Raw genomic sequence first — 24,332 nt, forward strand, 5'->3', positions numbered from 1 at the left:
AAAAAGAAGTCTGGATTTCTCCATCAGGAAGACTGGCGATTAGCCCTGACCTGGCTCTGGGACTTTTGGGAGTGTTATTTCCATGACAATACAGGTGTTCACTAGAGAGTGTTTTCACAGGTACGCGTCCATTGGGAACTGTCTTCTAGAACCAAGAATAAGCAAGGCTTGGGAGCAGCTGGTATTGAGAATCTGATTTGCTGAGAAGATGGAGGAACTACTCACCAGGGAGTGCCCAGCTGTTCTGTCTTCTGTAGCACGTTCCATGGCTGTTCACAACACGTGGGAACCCATGTCCCCACTGGCTGCTCCCTCAAAACAAGCCTCCATTACTTGAGTGGGAATGGAATCTTTGGCCATTAAAAGAGGTGGCAGGAAATGCAGCATGAAGTGTGTCGCCCAATGTGTCCAGGTAAAGTTCCTAAAAACAGCCAATAAACGTCCTACCAGGCCACTGTGTCAGAAGAACTTGGCCCTGACAGTACGCTAAACTTCAGCACGAACTTCTCAGACTTACCTGCAGGCTGAGAGCTTCCAGGACTCTCGGGCATCTGGACACCTCTTACTGGCTGCCCTTCGGGGGCCTCTGTCCAGGATGACCATGGAAGTTCCTGAGCTGGGGACTCCCTCTCCCTCAGGGACACGCCATCCCTTTTCTCCAAGAACAACTTAGGACTCTCTGTCATGCAGGTTCTCAACTTTCATGATTGGAAAAACCTCTCTTAAAATACCTTTGTCTCCAACTTTACCTCAAACTAGCTTTGAGTTCCCAGAAGCTTATTACTTTGGACATGCACTAACAGGTGTGTGATTCCCACGGCTTTCCACAGGGATGGTTGTTCTGGAAACCGCACTGGCTTAGTATGCAAAAAATCTAGGGTCGTGGTTCTCGACTCTGGCTACAGATGAGAATTGCTTATCGAGATTTTTCTAAATAGATGTTGCTAAAAGCTCTTCCCTCCAGAGATTTCAGTTCCAATGTCTCTGGCCATGACTCTGCCACAGTTACTTGATGCCCTTAGGCACGTTTCCTTACCAGCCAACTTTGTGTCATCACCCTCCTCATCTCCCACAGATATGATTGTTAGGATGGAAGGGGTGGAGTACTGTAAGTTTTCCATAACCTGTAAAGCACGGGTTAAGATCTTGGGCCACCATTGCCGTCTTGTTTGTCTCCTTCCTTCCACATTCTATCCTGACTCCAGTTTTCTGCCTCTTCCCTCCACACCCCCAAGTATAGTATTTGGCAACCCCCAGACCCCCAAGATTACAGTCTGCCTTGCTTCCCTGGAGTACCCGGTCACAGGGCTAGGACAAATTTCTGAAAGATTTAATCCTCCTCGTGCCTCCAGGGAGACCTGTTCCTGTTCCGTCTCAGACGGTGGAGAACCTTCTTGGTTCTCAATACCTCAGACATAGGTATTCGGCATCCTGCCAGTGACACCATCTTTCTGCTCCTGTATGCCCACTGCAGAGCACTGGGGGGCTTTGCTGGGGCTCCCCTGCAGGTGACGTTGGGAAAGGTACAGTAAGGAACAGGACAGCTTGCTGCTTCCACTGTCATTCTCCTGCTGTTGCTTTATAAGGTTCTGGAACCTTCTCCCAGCACTGCCTCTTCCTCTCCCCCTTAACTGCCAAGGGCCAATCGAGAACTCCTCCTAGGGACTCATATAGGCAGGCACACCTGTGGTTTGAAATATTCTTTATTTTGTAAACATCTGTGTTTAAAATAGATGAACCCTGCTCACAATTCATATATTGGACCCAAGACACAGTACACGAAGTTCACCCATCACAGGGAGATGGTGGGGGCTTGGGAGCAGGTGGAAATGCCTGGGGCTGGGCTGAGTCTCGAGAGAGCAGGTGCAGAGGTGGTGAGGAGTAAACAGGCAGGAGCGCCTGCTCAACAGTCTGGGCCTACGGCCAGACCCCAGGCCACCCCCCCGGACTGGAGAAGTGTAGGGATGAGATGCCAACTCCCAATACCTAGTGAGCATAGCTGACCCTAGAGCTCCAACCCTCCCATACCTCTCCCCAGCTGTGGCCCTGGTGGGTGGGGCTCATCGGTGCATAAATCTCCACCCTGTGTTTTCCCTTCCAGAACCCCTAGGTACAGTAAAAATTAGTCCCTCTGTCCCGAGGGGGCTGGGAGAGAAAGGCAGTGGTGCTCTGCCTGATCTTCAGGGAATACTGCAACACGGGTCACAGGTTGGAGCCAGGACCCAGCACGTCTGCTTTCTGAAGCCCCTGGCTTCCCGAGGTCTGGCGTTACCATCGCCCCAGCCCTGGCATGATGCTGTGTCTTGCTTAACACCCGAGGAGTCAGGTCTCGAGGAAGCATCCCAGCCATAGTCATGACTTCATCCTAAAGAGTCTGCTATCTCAGTTTCTCATCAGCTAACAATTTATAACTATTCCCGCCCTCCTTTTCCTTCCACTGTTAGCCTGTCCCTGGTCCTACATCCTGAGCTACCCTCTCACACTCTGGTAAGAGTCAGAGGAAAGGTTTGGTGATTTCTTCCCCACCTTTTTTTTTTTTTTTTTTTTTTTTTTTGGAGTAATAAGGAAGTGGGGCTCTTAATCCTGCACATGTGTGTGCCCTGGACTTTGAAGCTCCATTGGTGAACGTTCAGGGCTCGAGTCTTTGTTTTAGCTCCAGCCCGAGCCATAAGATGCAGCTAACACATAACTTAAGAATGAGCCTCCAACGCCGGGCAGGTGGGGAGGAACCCCACTAGGCCCCATCACTGACTTGTCCCTTCTTTAAAGCGCCTCCCTCAAGCCACCTTTGGGCCATGTTGGGCTAAAGAAACTTCTTCCTGAACAAAGAGCTCTGGAGGAAGGAGTCGGCTTCCCTCCCTCCTCCTGCAGCCACAGTGCGGTTGGCTCCTCTTCAAGAAGATAGAGGGGCAAGATAAGCACTTTTTCTGGAAGGCTGAAGAGAACAGCACCAAGCATTTCTACCCAGGGCCTTCTTTCTCCCTCTCCAGGAAGACCCTGCCCTTCTCCCACAGACTTTCTCAGGAAAACCTTGAGCGCTGAAGGCTGGGTTTAGTGGTTACATCACCTTGCCAGGGGGTTGTGGGGAAATGCCTTTCCTACACAGAAAGGGAAGTTGCTCCCGTATTCCCCTCTGGTTTGCGAAATGCTGTCTCTGGCCTCCTCTCCCTGCCTTTCACCTGATATACAGGGGCTAGTCCTTCATTTCTAAACACTTCCCTTCCTGGGGTGTGTGGTTGGCTTGTCAACATCATTCCCACCCCCCTCCCCCCTTGCAGGCTTTCCTCGCCCCTGCAGTGCCCTGAGGCCTTGGTACATATCTTTAAATTCAGGAGCCCAGGTGGTGAGAAATGGTGTACACACTGCATGGGAGGTAGAGAATGGAGGTGACCTTTTGTCCCTGCCTCCCCTCAACATTTTTTTTTCTTCTCTGAAGCACCTGCTTCTGAGCTCACTTTCCCCAAAAGGCAGGTGGGCAGGCAGCCAAGCAAGGCCAAAGCTGGGGCGGGGGGGCGGTGGGCCAGGCAGGAAAAGGTGGGACAGCCCCAGTTTTGAGGACCACCAGTTTGGTCCTACTTTGATGTTCCACTTTCCCAGATCATGGATGGGGCAGGCCATGCCACAGGAAGGGACAGCGGGGAGGGGAAGAGGGGAAGAAGCACCCCATAGGCTTTGGCCCCTTCACAAAGCAGGGTGGGGTGTTCTCCCAGAAGAAGAGTATGGAACATCCCCATGAGCCTGAGTCCATTCCCTCGGACAGGGTTAGGAAGAAAGGAAAGAAAAAAGCTGCACTGGCAGCCACAGAGCAGGACAGAGAGGGAAAGAGGTGCGAGGGGCTTTGATACAGAACACACTGGAGGGGGGAAGGGCACAAGAAAGAGAAGTAGGAGGAAGAGAGGAAAAGCAGAGAGGAGACAAGATGCACTGAGAAAGAAGGAGCCTTAGAGTGGCCTCACTGCAGAAGGGGCCACTGTCTGGGGAGCCTGGGGCGGCAAGACAGCACCCGGAGCAGACCGGGGCTCGTGGCAGGCCTGCGGTGGGGAGCCCGGCAGAAGGGAGCCCCTCCAGGCTGGAGGGCAGGGGGCAGAGGCTGCTCCGAGATGACAGCGGGGCTGCTCTCGGGGCCAGGCAGGGGAGTAGCAGCTACTGGTATTCCACAGGGTCACCCGAGTGAGAGGAGAAGCAGGGCAAAGCCCGGACTCCCTGTCTGCCACAGGCCTCCTGTGGGGAGGGAGGGGTCGCTGGGTGCTCCACACACGACCCTCAGCACCAGCAGGCTTTCGAAGAGTTCGCTGGGCCCTCAGGTTTGCCCTCGTCCTCCTCCAGCTCGGCCAACGCCAACTCATGGCTGGCACGCGTCCTGAGACCATCCAGCTCCTTCCTGTGGGCCTGCAGCACCAGCTCCGTCAGCCGCGTGAAAGACTGCGAAACCACCGATGGCGGGTGAGCGGGCGCTGCAGCAGCCTCTTCCCCCTGCGGCCCTGTACCTGCCCCAGGACGAGGCCTCATCATGTGAACGGGGCTCACTCCCCCACCCCGGGCCGCCGCCTCCCCTCTTCCCTGCTCCCCTCTGCAACAATGGGCCACAGAGGCAGGGCAGCCGGGTTCAGGGCACTCACCTCTTTAATGTTGAGGTTGGTGCAGGCACTTGTTTCATAGAAGTCCATGCCATACTCCTTGGCCAGCTGCAAGAAAAGAACATTCCTGAAAGGGAGTCAGTAAGGGAAGGGAGGTGCCCACAGCAGCGGCCCGTATTTCTGCCATGGCCCTCACAGCCCATGCTCAGCTGCGACAACTTCTCACAGCAGGTCATGTCTCAGAAGCCCAGAAACGGGCCAGCCAAGAATGGAGAAGATGCTCCACAAAGCCCCGCGGTCCTGCAGACACGCCCCTGCCTGTGGCATGCACACGTCACACATCAGGAGGCAAAGGTCCCCCCAGTCTTGTGCAGGGTATGGAATTAATGAAAAACGTGGCTTTGGGGTCAAACAGACCCAGATGTAAACACCAATGCCCCACTCAGCAGCCATACGACCTTGGGCAAGTTACGGGCCTGCCGTCTGTTAAAGGGGGACCAGGGCGTCTCTCAACCAAGGTCAGGGAATGACTAAAACAAGTCCTGCATCTCAAAGCACTCGCTTAGCACCAGCCATCCACACAGTGCTCGATAAATACTATTCTAGGAGGGTTTATTCTGGTAGGGTTTGCATCTACTTTCAGATTTTTCAATGACCCTGTATTATTTTTGTATGCCAAAAATCTATTTTATTTCAAGTGCTATGGACGGAAAGAGGGAGAAAAAAGCTCTGGAGGCCCTCAGAGTGGGTGGATGGCTCTCGTCTCCATGGCACCCATCCTTCTGTCCTCTGGGAGGGTGATGTCCCTCGGCACCACCTTCCTGTCCTCACAGCCCCATGACTTTTCCAACCGTGGGGACTTCATTCCCTTATTTTCCTCCCTACCCCTTCCCAGTATAAAGACAGGGATGGGATCCCTGTACACAGTCGCCGTGCCTGGATGCTGCTGTGAAGTCAGTGACTTGGAGCCCTTCCTCACCATGACCACCGGGATGACCTCTTTAGCAGAGGGTAATCCTGCTATGGGGCCCTTAGAGCCAGGCGAGGGGCTGCGTGAGAGCTCTTTGTTCCAGGATAGGTCCCAAATCACTGTCCCAACAGACAGAAAGCAAACTCGCAAGGATGGCAACTCGCCCAGAGCTTCAGGGAACTGTGGGAGGTGCAGGGTGCCTGAGGACGAGGACGGAATCCTGGGTCCCAGAGCTCAGGGCTGGCCCAGGCAGCAGAAGACCCAAGGGATGGGCTTGGCCAGCTTGCTGTACTTACCTGCTGCCCCTGCTCCCTTCCCACCTGCCGCTTCTGCTCCTCATCAGCCTTATTCCCTATAAGGATCTTCTGGACACCTTCTGGTGCATACTGGGGACAGAGGACAGACAGAACTGCCAGTGAGTACTGCCTTTCCTCCCCAGCTTCCCACCACACCATCTCCTGGCCTCCACACCAGCCCCAAGCTCCAGAGCCCTAGGGACAGAGCAGGCCTATGGGGTCCAGGTGCGAGGCTGACCCCAGGGGGCTAGAGGGCTGTCACTGGGGACAGCTTAAGGGGGGAGACACTCCAGCTACAACTGGTACTTCCTGGGGTTAGACAAATGGGATCTGAACTGGCAAGGGCATTGCACTGAAGTCCAGTCTCCAGTTGAAAAACTGGGGACTCAGAAAGTTCACATCGCTTGCCCAAGGCTCCAGAACCAGGACTAGAATCCCAGTCTCATGATTCCTCCTGCTCTTGAGAGTTCAGGAAGGAAGACAGTCACAGGGTAGGCTCTGACCTAACTCATCTCCAAGGAAGAAGCAGCCATGGCGGCCTGGCGGGGCATAGATCATGGACGGTGTGGCAGCTTGGGCTTCTTCCCCATGTCTTACTCACCCAGAGGTCTCCATCCAGGGCTGGGAAAGGCAAGGTCTCCTGGGAGTGTTTGCTCACCAACCCTGAGAGCTTCAGCCCTTCCCAGCTGGCCCTCACTTTATCTTCCCCTCTGAGGCACCCTCCCCCACCCCAAAGGGGAGGCAGCGTCTCCTACCTCATCCACATCACTGACCCACTTCATGATGTGCTGGTAAGAGCGCTCGCTGCTAATGTCGTAGACTAAAAATATTCCCTGAGAGAGAGAGAAGGAGAGAGAGATGGGGTGTGGGGGTAGATGCACATAGAGATAGTGCACCGTCGAGGGTCCAGAAGCAGGTGTGGTACCTTAAAGGCTGGGTCCCATTCTCCCTTCTCCCTGCTTAGCAGAATGAGGCTCCCTCAGCACCCAGAAACTTCTCCTTCTCTCTCATCCCCCCAAAGCTATTGTGCCCTAGGCCTATCACAGAACTCTCTTCCGACTGGGGTCTTTGGCACAGGGTGAAGGGTGGCGGGTGGGGATGAGGTGGGGGGCTTGCCTGTGGTGTGTGCTCAGAGAATAACAGATGAACGCGTTTGTCTGAGGGCCCTGTTCTGGGAGTCGGTGGCCTACAGATCTCCAGCGCTTAGAGTTGGGAGTGTGGATGGCAGCGTCCCACCTCCAAACCCTGAGAATGGTGGCTTACCTGGGCCCGCCGATAGTACTGCTTCGTGATGGTCTGGTATCTCTCCTGCCCCGCCGTGTCCCTGCAATGGAAAGCCAGGCCATCAGGAGAGCAGGGAGCATGGGGCTAGAGGGAGACCCTGTGCCCTTGCAGGAAAAACTGGGGAGCTACAGGGTGAAAAATCAGGAGTTTTGATTCCCCAAAGGGGTCTGAACATCCCCGACCCTGCAGGAGACAGGCCTGGTTATCTGGGGCTGCCTGGCCTTACAGGGGCCTCATCAACTCTATCAGTGCTGGGAGTCTCAAATGAAACTGGGCCTTTGACACCTCTCTTTAGAACTGGGCCACTGTGTTCAAACAGGTTGGACTGCCTCACCTCCCGTCCCTGTGGGGCCTCTGAAGGCAAGGCCCATAGCATTCCCCAAACTGGAAGCAGCTGCAAAGGCTGGCAAAGGCTGCACTTCCAGAAACCTCAGGCCAGAGAGCCACAGCGGCCCCCCGTGGCGCCTGGTGGGAACTGCACCATGCCGTCCTGGGGAACATCTCCCCAGGGTCCATCCCAATGTGGGGTATAACCCTCCCTCCTGTGCACTGCGGCTGGGCCCAGGGGCAAAGCCTCATCCTAAAACAAACCAACACTCGTTGGTTTGCCAATTCCGTCTAGTTTCTGGCTTTTGGTGACTTGTGGTCAATCCCTGAAAGTTTCCTAAGGAAACAGGAGGCTGGAGTTGGAAGGGGCGGGGCAGCCCCATGTCTCTCCTCCTCCCCAACTCACCAAATCTGTATCCGCACTTTGATGCCATCTACCTCTATGGTCTTCATCTTAAAATCCACGCCTGGGGAAAGGAAGAGAGCAAGGAAGTTAGGAAGAGTACCGCTGAGACCGAACAGTGAAGGCTCCGGGCACTCACACTGGAAGGGACTGTCTATGACTTAATATGGCACAAAGATGGCATGAGGTAAAGGCCTTCTTAAGCCAAAGATTGGCCCTAGGGAAGTATCTGGGGCTTTGAATGGGGCTTCCCTTCTTCCTTGATCTGAGAATTGCCAGCAGTAAAGGGCAGGGGTGGGTAGAGGGGGTGCAGGAGGAGGGCAGAATGAGTACAGGGAATCCACACCATCACTGCCTTACTCAGCCCCCAAACGTGTCTCCTCCTCAGTGTGACATCTTCCTCTTTACACTGCTGGAGAGAACTACAGGTGTTTATTTATCTGCGATGGAACTCCAACCCCTAGGAACAGCAACCTACCTAGTTAGCCTGGGTGGTTTTTTTTTTTTTTCTTTCTCTGCCTTATTAATAACCAGGAGGAGATGTGCTGCTATCATGAATGAGGGGAAGGGACATGGATCCCGAAGAGGGTCCCTAGCAGAGGCCCACCAAGAGGGAGCAGTGGCTCTGTTGAATATCCCCCGTTTACTGGAGGAGGCACTGCTGTGTACTCATTTATTTAGAAAGAGCACGGGCTTTGAAGCCAGGCCTGAGCTCGAATCCTGACTCTGGCCACTTCGGTCATTGCTATGACTTTGGGCACCTTGCTTTTCTGGGCCTCCATTTCCTCATCTGTAAAAAGGGTACATCACCAATCATTTCAGAGGGTGGATGAGAAGACAAGGTGAAATACAGGGCCCAGCACCTGGGAGACTCAGTTGCCTGCAGTTACCACTATAACCTAGTACAGTCCCGGTCCGTCGTGGGTGCTTGTAAATGATGACCAGCGACTGGAGGATGAGGCAGTGACGCATTACACTCCTGGGGGAGGGAGGGGAGGACAGATAGGCTTCTCAGGCTCACGTGCCCAAGGGCTCGAGGAGCTCAGCTGCCACAAGACCCAGGAAACATAAGGCATTTGGCAAAGCAGCCCAAGGCAGAAACATATTTGGGGAAACGTGCAGGAGGAGTCAGCAGCACCCGCAGCACACAGGCTTGAATCTGAGTGATGACAGAGATGAGGGGAGACATTTTTATCACCACGCCTCTTCCCAGCCCCAACTGTGCCTGGGCACGGTGCCCGGTGATGCAAAAGCGCTATCGAGTAAGTTAATTAAGCTTAAGTCTTCGTGTACTCCCCAGAGACAGGTCAGGAATGGGCATCATTAACCAGTTTTCAGGTGGAGAACACGGTCAAGGCAGAGTTCTAGATGGACCGTAGTCACTAGGCTGCCCGGCACAGCCCCAAAGACCCACAGGTACCAGAGTCCCCAACACCACCACTATGCCACTCAGCATTAGCTCTTTACCAATGGGAACACTTCTCCCCTTCTCCCCGGCCTGTCCCCAGGCTTCCACAAATACAGATGGATTCAATTCAGACTTTTCCCTCTTCCCATCAAGACCAATCATCATTTAACTGGAGGGGAGAAAAAGATTCCGAACGGACAACCCAAACTAGATCAAGTTGGTCAGACGTGAATCATTTCTCGCCTGCCCAAGCTGATTCATAGCTCTTGAGCTGTACTTTTCCAGATGGGTAATGTCTGGCAGCCATTCTTCCGGGTGTGTGGAGAAAGCGAGGGTGGGGGCGCCGGGCCGGGGGGGGGGGCAGTGGCACACTCACCCCCCCCTCAGACAGCCAGTTGCCAAGAATGTGCTCCTCGCCATTGCTGGCATAGAAGGGAATCTGGAAATTCTTGTTTTTCATGGGACAGTGCTGGCTTCCCAGGAGAAACGGCAATTTGATTCATCTTCTAATCAACCTAGCTCATCCTCATACTAGTCCCTCAAGCCTGGTCAAGGACAGGGCCTTGTGCAGAGTGGTCACAAGGTAGCAGGGAGGGAAACAGAAGGTTCTACCTTCCTTTATTCCATACACTTCTATGAGAACTTACTCGGTGCAGACAGAGTGGCAGAAGGACAGAGGATCCCTGACCTTACAGAGATTAGTGGAAAGGAGACAAAGGCCCAGAGAGGTGAGATAACTAACCCAAGGTCAGCACAGCAAGTGGCAGAGATTTGAACACAGACCTGTTTGCTGGCAGAGCCCGTGCAACCCCCAGCATTGCTTCTCAGAGGGAATGAGAGCTGTGTAGTAACTAGGCATAGAGGACTTAACTATGCGGGCTTCTCTGCAGGTCCTGGAGCAAGGAGCAGCCAGGAAGGAGCTCCCAGCACCAGGGGGCTCGGGGCGACAATGTAAGCAGGTGTTAGAAGAGATAGCGCCTGGGAGTGAGCGCTGGGCTTGGATTCCTTCTCCCTCTTCCTTCACTTCTTAGCTGTGTGGCCAGGGACTGAGGTTGAGGGATTTGGGGGGGCCCACAGACCCCCACACCCATCCTCTTACAATTTAGGTCTTCCTGACCACCCAGTAACATCTGTGGAGCTTGGAGAAAATGCTTCCATTTTGGCTATTCATATGCACTAAAAAACAGTAAGTCTAGGCCTTTTGAGGGATTTTCCTCTCCCACCCACCTTTTCTTTCTTTCTTTCTTTCTTTCTTTCTTTCTTTCTTTTTCTTTCTTTCTTTCTTTCTTAAAGATTTTATTTATTTATTTGACAGAGAGAGAAGGACAGCACAAGCGGGGGAGCCACAGAGACAAAGGGAGAAGCAGGCTCTCTGCTGGGCAGGGAGCCTGATGCGGCTCGATCCCAGGACCCTGAGGTCATGACCTGAGCCGAAGGCAGATGCTTAACCAACCACCGGGTTGTGCCCCCACATTTTTTTAATAAATAAAAAAGATGAAGAGCCCAGTGATCTTGTAGTGGACTCTTCTTTCTATTCTCCCTGGTCCCATAGCCTGGACCTTCCACTGTGTCCACCGTCTACTCCACAGTCGGTCATGCCTGTGCCCACCCATCACCCCTCCATCCCCCTGTGTGGCTGTTAGTTTTCTCTGCTGCTGAGTACTGCAGGACAGTCAAAATACTGGCCTGGTTGGTCATCCACAGACTTCTGCTTTCCCACCTCAGTGGGGCCCTTGTAGCAGCTGGTACCCTATTTATAGGAGCTGTGTCCCCCCATCCGCTTCCCCACAGCCACTGTCCCCTCGCTGAAGGCTTCGGCCCCTGTGTGCCCCCTCCTCAATGCCACTCACTCAACAGAACTCCTTCTCCAATCTCTAGGGGTGAGCCAAATGCTGCCTGATGAAGCCATTCCTGAGGCTTACCTCATTTCCTCAGCTCTCAGCTCATCATCAGCCCCCTCTGGGTGCTCGTCCTAACAGTCTGGCCCCTTCCTGCTCATCTCCAAACTCTATGGCGGGGAGAGATACTCTCCTCCCACCTCCATCCCTGCATGTTCTCATTCTGGCTCCCCCAGGGACTGGCGGCATCAACATCATCAAGGAGCATGCTAGAAAAGCCATTCTCCAGGTCCACCCAGGCTGAAGGCTGAGAACCACTGTCTAGCCCATCCCGATGCTGAACCACACCCAATCTACGATCCTTATAATGATATTTGTAGAACACCCCTTAGCTAAGGGATCCAGAGCCTTCAGTTCTCGTGCCAGCCCTGTGAAGCAGGGAAGAGTGGTGACAGCTACTAGAGGCACAGAGAGGCTGGCTAACTGCCTCCTGCTCCCTCACCCAGTGGCTGAACCAGACCTGGAGGACTGGGCTCCTGACAGCTACCCAGGGTACCGCCCCCTGGACCAGCGGCTGCGGAATCTTACTGCCCTTCCTGTCACACTCTGACATACCCCATACCATTCTGCTCTGATGAGGCATCTAGAAGTGAGGTCCTGGGCACTCAGGGAGCAAGCCCACCATTAGCTAGTTTCAGGGGACCCCTTGCTCCCTGAGGTAAGAATTTCCCTCAGCCTTGCACAGAGCCATACCACTGTCCCCAGGCGCAGGGGACATTGTGGTGCGAAGAAACAAGCTCACCCCCTCCACACCACTCCAGCAGACGTTCCTGAAGACGTGGGGATTCCTGGGGGAGAAAGTCCAGAAGAGAGGGCCCTCTGCCAACCAAGAACCGAAAGCACAGTGAGAAGCTCACCACTTTTCTCCTCAGATGGGCCAGTCATGGTGTCTGCCACACCTGGTGTCCTCTTCTGGCTGGAGCTGCCCGGCCCAGAGCTTCTGCTCAGGGAAGCAGGGCTGGGTACAGTGTGTTCTCTGTGGGGAAGCAGCTCCTAACTGGACCAGAGGGGGACATCTGACCAAAGGAGGCTGGTCCATCAGTGGGCTTGCTGGGGACCCCAAGGTGACCCGGCCAACATGGGCAAGGGGATCTAGCTAAGCCGATCAAATCAGCTCCCTCCGGATGGTGCTGAAGGGATTGGTCAGCTGGTAACAAGAGGAACACGGGCAGATGTGTGGAGAAGCAGAGATGCCTGAAGACAGAACACACTGGCCAGAGTCGGGGCTGGGAGCGCTGGATCCTGGCATAGATCCCACCTCCCAGCTCATGGGTATCCTCAGAGCACACCTGCCTTCCCGAGTGAAGCCTGAAGGTGCCTCGGGACTGCCTGAAGATCCACAGTCTGGGTCTGTCCCCTGCTGCCTAATATCCCCCACCATGTCCCCCTCCACCACAGATGTTTCAACTGTGGGGCTGGGAGGGAAACTCCCCCAAATTCCCTGCTCGTTGCTGCCTCCTAGTTTTTGTCTTCTAGCCCCAACTGGATGTAAAGGACCTAAGGGCTAGAAAGTATATTTTGTATTTGACAATATTTTTTGTTTTGAAAGTCTCTGCCTCCGACCCCACAGAGTGCCGGACATAGAGCCGCTATTCCATCAGTGGCCCAGAGCCCATGAGGAGGATGGGCACCCGTGGGACGAGTGTCTTGCCATGTGAATGCCTCACAAACATCGGCAAGAAAAGTTCCTCAGTGAAATGCCTCCTGCCTTGGGCTGTGGACAGTGCTGCCCTCAGGCTCTTCGTGTCCCTGTCTCAGCCCCTACAGCCTCTGCTTCTCCAGCTGCAACCCTTGGAGACTACGAGGCCACAAGGGGAGCGGGGAGCGCAGTGACACGGCTGCTGTCAGAGAGCAGGAGGGGGGACAGGGCTGGCCTTTGGGTCCTGGGGGCTAGAGCAGGACAGAGGACAGGGTGGCGGAGACGGCTCCCCGGGGGGTGGTGAGACAGCGGCATGCTCACTGCGCCCTCCACCCAGCAGTACGCGGCTGAGAAGACTGTGGGAAGAAGGGAACGGGGCACATGCAGGGGAAAGAATGCCCGCGGGCCTCCAAGAGAGCCCCAGGAAGCACAGGTGGAAGAAGAGTGGTGCAGGCGGTAAGAACACCATTGTGTGGTCAGGACTGGAGTCTGTTCCCACCTTTCCTATGCATTGGCTATGTGGTTTTCTTACCCTCTCTTTGCTGTCTCTTCACCTGTAAAATGGGAACGACAATCCCAGTTGTGAGAGGAGGTGTAAAGCCAATGACACAGGGCCTGACACACAGTGTTATGAAATGTTAGCTGAGGAAGCTATCAGCTCCCCAGGGAACGAGGAGATCAGGCAGCCCAGGGTCACAGTGCAGGGAACAGACGGAGCTCTGGGCAGGAGGGGCTCGTGCTGGGGAAAGGAAGGAGAGTAGGCAGGTGAGACAAGGGGCCAGCACAAAGCCACAGTGCTCCAACAAAAAGAGAAAATGCCATCCACCATGGAGGCTAGATGTCTCCCTTCCCCGCACCCCCTCCCCACCAGTCTGCCTACAATCTACATTCTGGCAAAGTTCAGCTGTGCCTATTGGCAGGCCAGTACCTAATGGGTTAATGTCAGGTGCCAGCTGGTCTGCCTGCCAAGTGCCACATATTTCAAGTGGAAATAAGGTTCTTTCTGGGTACCAGATGTTATCACTGTGATCAACCACAGCCCAAAGGACTGGCAGTGTGACCTGAGCCTTTTCATTAGCAATGAGATGCCCCAACAGGAACAACCTAATACAGCTGAAACCCAAGGCAGACACCCAATCCCTGGAGCCGTGCTGGCTCCAGTTACCAAGCCCAGGGCCCAGGAAGGCCCCGAGCCCCTCCCTGGCGGGAAACCAGCATGTGCTGGACAGGTGAGGCTCATGGGGGCTGTGGCAGGAGGTCACCTCTAAAGAGGTCACCCTGAGCAACCCCAAAACAAGCTTTGGGGAAAGGCAGACCCTGTGTGGAGGTGGCTGGCTGACTGCGCCGCCCCCAACTAGGTATCAGAGTGATCCCCATTTCCAAACCCGTAATACCATGAGACCAACGACACCATCTTCCCCCAACTGAGGGACAAATGAGGGGAAGAAGGGGCACAAGAACAATACAGAAGGTGAGCTAAGAGACAAATCTCAAGAGAAGATTCAAGACAAAGGCTCCTGGCACACAGAAGCCCCTCCTACCAGGTAGATGAGGGGAGTGGGGAGAGTGTCTTTGCCCCAAACTTGCTACTTGCTACATTCCTCTTCCCTCCATCTAGGGACTGCCTGCTGGGCTCTGTGCTGCCACCCGACTTCCTCCTCTTACCCACCTGCAGACCGACTGTCCCTCACGCTGGCCTTGCTCTGGGGAGAAGAGGCAGCAGGTTCTCTTGACAAATGCATTAGTCAGCATTTGCTCCTGCTCGCTCTGGGAAGGGTGGGAAGCAGAAATAAAAGAGGGGGCCCTGGTGTTCAGCAGACAGAATCCTGATCCTCGAGCTCCAAGGCCATGTTTTCATCTCTAGGACAGAGTCAATGGCTCTGATTCGGATGCCAAGTACCAGAAAGACTGCGGGTTTCAGAGTGATACTCTGTCCCTCCTTTCTTTTTTAAGATGCAGCAAATGCGCACACACACAAACAAACATACTCCCTTGGTGTGATCATGTGGGGACCAGGATGACTCTGGAAGTTATTATCTGCCCATAAAGTCTTGGAGGCCAATCTTTGGAAAGCCGGGGCCCAGAAAGGATTTCCCAGTTGAAAACGGAGTTCCATGAGGCTGGGAAGGAACATTGTCCCTGGTGCTTGAGCCCTAGATGATCCCCACTCCAGAGCCCCCCGCAGTGGGGTGGTCCTGGAAGTCACTCCAGCCGCCGGGCTGAGCTGATGGGAATCGTCTGACACCCCCAGAGACTCCGAGCGACCCGCAATACTGACCTTAGTCTAAGCCCCAGCCCCCTGGTCTCTGCAGCCACCGAAGAGGACCCCACTCACGGTTTCTGGCTCCCTGCTATGTCCGAGCTTCCCCTCAGACATGTACCTGAGAAGAACTGGACGCTACTGGAAACCGCTTGCCCCTTGCAGAGTTCTCCCCCTCTTCTCAGTCCCAAACACACGGGTGGCATAGTGAGTTTCTTGTTGTCTCTGAGCCCCAAGATGAGCTGTAGCTGCCCTCGGGAGGAGCAGAAGCCCTTGAGGAAAATGCACGTGTGCATTCATTCATTCATTTATGCATTCATTCAAATACGCTGTTACTGAGTGCCTACGATGTGCCAGGAACTGAGCTGGGTACTAGAAGGCCCAGCAGTGAAAAATGCAGAAATAATCCTGTCTTCAGAGAGCTTCCATTCTAACAGGGAGGACAGGTAATAAGCAAACTAATCGATACTTTCAGAGTGATGTTAAGGGGCCAAACCAGAATAATGGAGTAGACAGTAAGGAGATCCATGTGAAAGCTGCTTTAGACAGGCTGGTCAGCAATGACCTTTTGAGGTAGGTGACATTTGATCAGAGACCTGCGTGACAAGAAGGTACCAGCATAAAGATCTGAGGGACCAGGGCCCCAGGCAGAAGAAACAGCAAATATTCCTCAGGCAGGAACACATCTTCAGTCAAAATTGAAGTTCCATGGAAGAGAAAAGGAAGAGGGGTCCACATTACTCTTTCCTTTGTTATAAAGGCTGGGGAAGGATGTGGGGTGCGGGGGGATGGCTGGAAGCACAGCAAGGCCCTTCCCTTCTCTGGGCTCTCAGGGGGACCCAGCTTCACACATATAAACTCGACCGGAGGATCTAACCGGAAGAATGTACCAAGTTCTCAAACACTAGCAAGGCCAACTTGGGGACTCCTTGCCCCCCACTTTATGATGAGATCTCTATGCTGAATGGCTTGGATGTGCAAAGCACAACTGTTCGCATGCACACAGTAGGTATGCTGAGTAGGTACTCAGGGCACTCCAGTTCCCTTTCCCTTACCCTTCCCCCTGCCACATGCACAAACCTACATAGGGCCTCTGTGACATGGGCTGTGTGCTCCAGCTAACCCTGTTCTGGTCCCCTCTGGCAGACCCCTGACCTGGGCCTTGACTCCCGGAGCCTGCTACTGAGTGGTCAACGGGCACGATTAAGGCAGCCAAGACTGTCCCTTCCTCCTGAGCCTCTTCCTAGACAGGGCCATGTTGACAGGCAGCAGGTTTCCCAGGGAAAAAGAGTGGGGCTGGGAGCCTCAGGAGCAAGCATCTCCTCCTTGCTCCTGGGGCAGGGCCTCCCGATGTGTCTGCCTTAGACAGAGCCAACAAAGCTAACTCCTAGCAAGGATCTAGCTGAACATGAGCTGGTACAACCATGGCCTGGCCACTACCAGCTGGCCCAGCCAGCCAGAATAGTAGAAGCCCCAGATCATGAGGTAGTCTCCTCAGCAGCAACTCCCCCACCCTCTGCCCCCTGAGGAACCCCACTTAGTTTTCCAGGAGCTGCCCCAGTATCACTTCTCCTATAAAGCCTTTGCCTACCAACCCTGGAGGAGTTTAGCCCCTCTCTGTGATTCCCAAGCATTCCGACACTGCTTTTGCGTACTGCTCTGCTTGTCTGTTTGGATGCCTGACTTCCCAAATGTTGTCTGCACTCTGTGTTCCTGGAGGGCCAAACACCATCTTATTCCTTTCACATTCGCACTGCCTGGTGGAAGGCAGATAGAATAATACACGCTATTCAACAAAATTGAATAAAGGAAAGAAAAAATGAACATGTGGGTGACGAGAGAATAAATGATTGAATGAATGAAGTCAGAACATCCCAGGAGAAAAGATCAGTGAGAAAAAATTTTGAGAGCCATGGTGGCGATGACCCACATTTTGGAGCCAACTGTCATGTCAGTCTTCTCTACAGATCACGGGGCCCCGGTCAAGGAGTTCTCTGTAAATATGTTCTCAAAATGGTAATATGCAGGCAACACTTAGATCTCACCCTCCAAGCTCCCCCAGCCAGACTTCTCAATCCTAGCCCCTGACAGCTCTCCAGCGGGTCACCTCAAGGAGGCAGATTTGGCCGACAGCCGAGGCACAAATGTCCCTCCATCCCAGAGCCCTTGGTGCACTGGAGAGACGCTGTGCTTGGCAGCCTGTGGAGGGGTCTTCCGGGATAAGCAAGAGCACGCCCCAAGCCAGTCTGGGGAAACTGCAGAGGAGGGGGTTCAAGTTTGGGCCACCTGCATGCAAGATGTGAGTCATCGGTGTTCTTGGGGCCTTAGTTTCCCCTGTTATAAAACCAGGCTGATGCTGAATCCTCTCCTCCTCAGTGGGAGGAGTTAAATGTCCAGGGAGCCCCGTGGCCCCCCGACAAAGCACACTGCCCAGGCAGGAAAGCCAAGAAGAGGTCACACGCGTGTGCAGAAAACTGGCAGTTTTTCGGGGAAACGGGCACTAATATTAGATTACAAAAGAAAGCATTCTGAGAAGAACTGGCAATCAGGGTAGAAGGGTAATGGCCAAATATCGACTTTCCTGCTATAAAGCTCATCACTGAAATGTCTGGGGAGCGGGGGAGGATGGGAGGAGAACAGGAGGAGAGCAGGAGGAAGGGGGCAGGGACAGGAATCTGGGCCTTCCAAGCTGGGGGTGGTTCTGCAGAGCGGGGAAGGTGGCACAGGTGTGCAGAGCAGCTGAAATGAAAGCCTCTGAAGGTTTCAGAGCTGTTCTCAGGGATCACATCCTTGGGGAATGGGGTATGCAGAATGGGGGCCTGAGGCAGGGTGACACGACAGAGCCCCCGGTCCTATCTCTGGTCACCTGTCTCCCCACTCCTCCCCAACTCCTTCCTTCCTTCCCAGAGCCTCACACTGCTGGAGCCAGGGTGGGGGAGGGGTGGGGGGAGGGGCAGGGACAGAGGCCAGCACAGAATCGGAAGCGAAACCCAGAGCCTACTCCTGTGACCCCCAGGAAGGGAGCTGGTGCCCTGAGTCCTGTTTGCTCATTGCTGGACCCCCAGCTCCTCGCAGGCACCTAATGTGGTGGGTGATCAGTGAATAGTGCCCCAGTCACTGAATGTGTGAGCGATTGGCCTCAAAGGGCGTTACTGACAGCATATCAATCTTTACGACGTTCTTATGCACTAGGAATAACAATCAGAATAAGAATGGTAATAATCATAGAATCACAGCAGCTACCATTCCATCTGAGGGCTCTGCCAAGTGCTTTGCACCTATTAGCCTCTATAATCTTCAAAACGACCTTTAAGAAAGAGTCTGTTACTCTCTTCAATTTACAGATGTGGAGACTAAGGAAAGAGCTGTTAAATAAGCATCTGAGGGTGGCAGAGCCAGGTAAGGCCATGGGGAATCTCATGCAGGTCAGCCGTCTGTCTGTCCATTTCCCCCCTCGGCTTCTCCCCTTCCCGGCCTTCCTGTAGTGAGGCGCCCCTCTGCCCACAACAGGCACAGATCCCCAAGCTGCAGGGGCACCCAGCGCCCAAGCAGGTGTCCCTCAATTCCTGCTCTGATCCATGCCCTCAGGTCCTCCCCCAGCCCCCGCTCCCTCCCCTTCAGTCATGGGCCCCCGGGCCCCAGGCAAGCCCGAGCCAGCTCACACAGAACTTTCAGAGAAAGGGGATCCTGCCCAGCAAAGCCAGCGCCAAGAAGCAGCCCTGAAGCCACAGCGGCTGTTCAACCGGTCAAACCGGAAAATCACTGGGCAGCGTCCTTGGAGCCCAGGTGGCCTTTCGAATAAGAAGGTCTGGAGACCATGTGACGCGTGTACTCTGGGAAGAGCAAGGACGGCAGTCCTGTCAGCTTCATGAGTGGCTCACATGACACTCCTGGCCACCATGCAGAAAGGGAACCAAAGGCCCCCTCCCTGCATGTAGATGTCACCTAGGCTGGGACACAGTCTCCCTGCTGGGGCAGGCAGCCCCGCTCACATGAGGCCCTTTCAGAAGTTGCCAGCCTAACTGGTTCAAATGGTTCTCCACTTCCGGAGGGAAAGGAGAATGGGACCTGTGTGGAGTCTGGTGTGGCGGCTACAGGAGAGATGTATGGCAGAGAGAGGAACCCAGCTGCCGCCACGGCCCTTGACTGGTCTCCCCGCTGTGGGTCTTAATTCCTGCTCCCCGCCAGTACCCAAATGCCACTGTCACCACGTCATCACCCAACCCAGGAACCTTCTTCTGTTCCACTTTGGAGGCCCAAGGCCCACCCTCTGAGCCAGGCCCTCAGTGACCCCTGCCCTTATTCATCCATTAATTCAACAACATGTCTGAAGCTCTAGCCTGGCCCTATACCAGGATGATGAAAACAAAGAGGAATAAGGTTTGGTTTCACCCTCATGCCTTAAAGTAGACTTTGGGAGACAGAGAGATAGAGGAATATTCTCACTCTTCCCCTAAAAACTCCCTTCTGTTCTAGCCAGACTGCCCAGCATCCCATGAACGCCCACTGGATTCCCACCTCTGTCGTCTCTGCTCCTGTTATCCCATCTGCTCCCTCCCCTCCAGGAACTGAAAAGCAGCCCACATCGCAAGGCCTCCCCTCAGCCTCCCTTCCTTCTAGAGCCTTCCCTGCCACTTCTAGTCAGAGGGGCCTCCTCTCGTCTGGCCTCCTCTAGCACTTTGTCACAGCACTAGCACTCTCGGTCCCCTGCCCAGTCGCTGGCTGCCTCCTACACCCTGGCATCCTTATTTAGCTGCTGGTAAGGCCCGCAAGAGCTTCCCAATAGTAACAACGATCCTAACTGATCCCGGACCTGTGAGGAGTGCTTCACCAAGTGCTTCCAGATCTCGTTGTGGTCTTAGCTCTTTTTGCCTGTGTGCAGGAAAAGGTGGACAAAATAGGCCTCTAAAATGTCTGGCACAGTGCTTTGTAGTGAATCCTTAATTAATTAGTTTAACAGGTGAGGAACCAGCAGAGACCATTAAGGCCTGGGCTGCCCACCTGCACATGACTCTCCAGGTGGGTGCAGCCGTGTGGGGAAGGCTGGCTCGTGGCACAGATCCAGCCCACACCACCTGCCTACCTGCGGCCTAAAGAGAAGAGGGGCAGTCAGTGCCTCAGCTGGCCTGGGAGGTATCCTCACTGCTCCCTGGCAGGCCCTTCTCTGGAACATCACAGGCTCTTCGGGTAAATGGCATCAACAGTAAATCACAAAAGTGCCAGCTGAGGTCACGTCAACATAATCCAAGAATCTGAACTCCGACTTGGCAGTAACTGGTGAAATGCCTCGTTTTCCCCATTTCACCAAAGTCTCTGGGAAAAGTGCCTCGATCAATGTCCAGCATGGCAAAAGAATGTGTCTTAGGCATGGAGCAGCTTGAGAGAGGTGACGACGGGTATTCTTCTTCTTGGAATTTCCAGGTCTCAGCCCTGGCTAAAGGGCCCGTTGCATTTTTCCTGAATGGATAAATTAATGACTCTGACTCGGTAGTACCCATTTTCTTGGCTCCTTGATTTGCCTCCTGGCTACCCTTTCCAACTCCATGGGAAACTTTCTGGATCACTGCGGGGAAAACTTTTCTTGACCATCCAACTCTGTCCCTAGGCTGTAGTTACTGCTGAAAGACATGCCCAAGATGAGGTAGAATCACAAGTGCCTTAGGTAGCTTCAAACAGAACCCACGCAGTCAAGAAGCCCAGTGGGCAGATTTGAAAAGGCGAGTGGGAAGAAAGACAGGTTTCTTTTCTTTCCCATGGAACCGAAACTTCTAAACAGTCCTCTGCGTCCTGGGAGAAGGTAGACCCACCCATCAGAAGCAGAGGAAGCACCTGCTCAGGTTTTAGGTCAATACACCAAGGGCCTGAGGGGCTGGGATGGGGAGTGTGCTATAGAGAGACCCCCACTCAGTTCACTGATTCACCTCCTCTAGAGTGCTCAGCCCCAGGGGGACTCTGAGGATGACCCTACGACCTGTGAGGGGAAACTGCACGTTTGCCCCTCTAGCAGGCAGGAGATATCCCAAAAGAGAGAAGGTGAGAGAGACATAAGGAGAAGGACTGGTGATTAGTAATTGGGGGGCAAGGGACTTAAGGAAAAAACAAGCCTCAGAAGGGCCATCTTGGGATTTCAGAAACATCAGTTCCCTCATTTGTCTGCGAGAAAGGGGGACACTTTCCTAGGAGAGGCTAGCTCCCCTAACAACACGGAGCAGGAGCCCAAGAGCTTCTGAAAGGAAGGGATGAATAAAGTGCTCTAGGGGAGAAACCTAGGTCACTCCTTGGAGTTGAAATGTGGCCAGAATACCAGGGTGCCATCTACTGCTCATCAGGTAAGGTCCAGGGACCACCAGCAGTCCATAGCCCCCTGGGATAGCTCAGCAGTTCCTGGCACCAAGTCCACACATAAAATAGCTTCAGAAAGTTTCCTTAAACGCTAACATGCTGCCCTTTGTTCCCAGGACTGCTGCCCTTTGTTCCCAAGCCAGCAATGTGTCCCCATATCCCATCTGCTTCCCAGCCCCCCTCTTTTGCTCACTCCCAGGCCCTTCCAGTGCCTCCTCTTCCCTGAGCCTTCCCCTCGAGGCATGCCATCCTCTCTTGGCTTCTAGGACCAGGCCCATCCCTCCCAGATAGGTATCTCTCGTCCAGGCAGTGGCCCAGTCTGAGCTCCAGAACTCCGTAGCCTGCCTCACAGCTCCCCTGAGAAAGATGGATGTATCTGTTCCTTCCCCCTAAGTCCCTTGAAGATAGTGAAGCAAAGAGAGAAGGAGACCCCGGGAGCTCAAGAACAATGACAACAGTAACAACTAACTAACATGAAGCTCCACATGTGTCCAACTCTGTGTTAAGTGCTTTTACAAACATAATCTCATTTAATCCATATAGCACCTCAGCAGGTAAGTACTGTTATTATTCCCATTCTACAGATGAGAAATGCCAGCTCAAAAGCTTAAGCAGTATTCAAGGTCACATGGTCCCAAAGTGAGGTCTCCAGGTCTATGTGACAACACAGCCTGCCTCTTTACTATGGGTCTCTGTCCTTTCTGGCTGGCTCTACCTGCTCTCTCTTTTCTCTTGGCAAAGAAGGTGTGTTGGGAGGGAGGGTGGGAGCCTGGAGTGGGAGCTGAGTGCAGGGGCTCCCGCCCACTGAAAGGGGGACCTGGGCCATGCTGAGGCTCCTCCAGGGCAACAGTGGGGGAAGCTGTTAGATGTGGTGGAATTCTCTCAGTTCAGACCTCCCAAAGGTCGGGGCCCCTCAGGGCCCAAGGGGGAGAACCCCCCTCAGAGGGGCGCCACTCGCCCATTCCCAGAACAAGAGATGCCATCATAGTTCTGCCTGGGAAGCCAGGAGATCTTGTCCCTCTAAGCACAGGCTCCAGCTCTGCCAGATCAAACCAATGTCCTGGAAAGTGGGTCCTATCAGCCATCTGACCCGAGGTGTGGAGAGTAGTCCTAACATTCCTCATCCTCCTCAGCCTCCTTCAAAACAAATCTTTTGCCAACTGTTTTTCTGGAGCTGGCTAGTAAGTGCCCCTGTCGCAGGCAAACACGCTCACGGAATCAACGCTTTCCTCCAGGTGTCCCACCTTGTGGCTTACCTTAACAACTGTGCTCTGGAAACTCAATCCCCTCGGCCCCTCCCTTCCCCCTCCTGGCTCCACACTGGGTCACCCCTGAACTGAGGGTACCCAGTGACTCAGTGACGCGGCTCCCCACCCTGAACCCCTCTTCCGGAGCACAGGCTTTCCTTCCCCTCCCCCTCTCCACCTGGGGGTGTGGGGGAAGTCATTTCAGTGGCTATGATTCTCGCTGCCCCAGCTCGGGGTACCCAGGCCTACGCTCGCCCCGGTTGTCTGGGCTCCAATGGGGAGGCTCCCCAGTGCGAGGCCGGAAGAACCTATCCCTAATCAAGGGCCACGGCAGGGACGCCCTCACCTCCAGGACCCGCGCCTCAAGTCCCCAGGCGGTGGCCCCTCCCCGGGATTTCTTCCCTGGTCCTGGCCTCCCGCGCCAACGCCTCCAGCCAGAGAGGCGGCCAGTTCTCCCGGGCTGGGGCAGGGGCCGGGGGCCGCCCGGGCCAGCTGTGGCGGTGGGGAGGGTGGGGCCCCTCCGGCCACCGCCCCTTACCGATGGTAGAGATGTGCGAGGAGTGGAACTCGTTGTCGGTGAAGCGGCACAGCAGGCAGGTCTTGCCCACCCCGGAGTCCCCGATCAGCAGCAGCCGGAACAGCACGTCGTACTGCTTCGCCATGGCTGGGGCCGGCGCGGGCCGGGGGGCTGCGGGCTGGCGGCGGGCTCAGCCCCGCTCGGCCGCTGCCATCGCGGCTCGCGCCCGCCGGGGGAACGCCGCGGGCTGCGAGGAGGAAGCCGGGCCGGCCCGCTAGCTCGGGGCCGGAGAGCGCGGCGCGGCGGGAGCGCGGGTGGGAGGAGAGAGCGACGGCGGCCCCCGCCCGCCCCTTCCCCCGCGCCGCCGCCGCCGCCGCCCGAGTCCCGGGAGAGGGGGCGGGGAGCGCGCGCGAGAGCTCGGCGACCCCACAGCGGGGGCCGGGCGGGGGCGCGGCGGAGGGTGCGCCGCCGGGACTGGAAGCCCGCCCCTTCTCCACCCCCGTGTGCCGGACTCGCGACCCTGGGGACGTTCTGAATGCGGGAGTTGAGGTGAGCTCCCACCCGGCCCACCTCTACCAAACTCAGCTTTCGGGTCTCATCACTTCTCCCCAAATCCCACCCGGATCCTGGCCCTGCTAACCCCGCCCCGGCACCCCGCCCCTGCGGGGGCCGGGCCGGGCCTCGCAGAGTTGGTCCTCACTTGGGCTCACCCCAGGTCGAAAGGCCTTGATCAGGGTCTGCATTCAAACACCCAGCTATTCTTGAAGTCGCTGTCTCCAGGAACACTGGAGAAGAGTGTTGCTAGAATTCTCTCTCCGCCATCTGGCTTGCCCGGAACCCTGTGTGACTGTGTCCGCCCTCCTCCAACACCTCATCCCAGCTTTTATTTAAACGGGTTTACAATTTCTGCTGACCTCCTCCAGGACGATGAGAAGATAAATGATCATAAAAACGTTTCCGAATGCACAATTCTTCACGCGGGCAAAAGTATCCATTTTGGGTCTAAGCTGGTTAGAATAGGTACTCGGGGAGCCAAAACATTATTTCAGACCACTAAGTATTTCTGCTGGTGTACACCAGTGACACCAAAGAACGCATGGGCCTCTTTCAAGACCTTACTACCACTGAATGTGTTAGCACCAGAGAGAGGCTGACGGATGTTTT

The 24,332-nt window shown here is 54.8% G+C and overlaps 1 protein-coding gene across 3 annotated transcripts; it reads right to left on the reverse strand.

Annotated features, from left to right (window-relative positions):
* Positions 1-121: 121 nt before the first annotated feature.
* LOC111158106 (RAB15, member RAS oncogene family) lies at positions 122-23,354 on the reverse strand. 3 transcript variants are annotated; one of them, XM_022519975.1, is made up of 7 exons: positions 23,190-23,354; positions 7,861-7,921; positions 7,107-7,167; positions 6,599-6,676; positions 5,844-5,933; positions 4,620-4,685; positions 122-421 (listed from the first exon to the last, which is right to left on the reverse strand). In XM_022519975.1, exons 1-7 carry the CDS (start codon positions 23,311-23,313, stop codon positions 314-316), a joined length of 588 nt encoding a protein of 195 aa, XP_022375683.1. In that variant the 5' UTR covers positions 23,314-23,354; the 3' UTR covers positions 122-313. The 3 variants fall into 3 exon arrangements, with proteins under 3 accessions (XP_022375683.1, XP_022375674.1, XP_022375665.1); XM_022519966.1 differs by lacking the exon at positions 122-421 and adding an exon at positions 2,535-4,389; XM_022519957.1 differs by lacking the exon at positions 122-421 and adding an exon at positions 2,535-4,422.
* Positions 23,355-24,332: the final 978 nt, after the last annotated feature.

The sequence above is a fragment of the Enhydra lutris genome, unplaced genomic scaffold (assembly GCF_002288905.1).
Source record: "Enhydra lutris kenyoni isolate GAN:26980312 unplaced genomic scaffold, ASM228890v2 scaffoldscaffold4, whole genome shotgun sequence".
Classification (NCBI taxonomy): domain Eukaryota; kingdom Metazoa; phylum Chordata; class Mammalia; order Carnivora; family Mustelidae; genus Enhydra; species Enhydra lutris.

Bases quoted from the DNA above. Each gene is read 5' to 3' on its own strand.
- LOC111158106 (XM_022519957.1), bottom strand. From the start codon at position 23,313: ATGGCGAAGCAGTACGACGTGCTGTTCCGGCTGCTGCTGATCGGGGAC. The intron at 7,922-23,189 runs GTAAGGGGCGGT...TCCTTTCCCCAG, and splicing joins CTCGCACATCTCTACCATCG to GCGTGGATTTTAAGATGAAG. The intron at 6,677-7,106 runs GTAAGCCACCAT...TCTCTCTCTCAG, and splicing joins AGTACTATCGGCGGGCCCAG to GGAATATTTTTAGTCTACGA.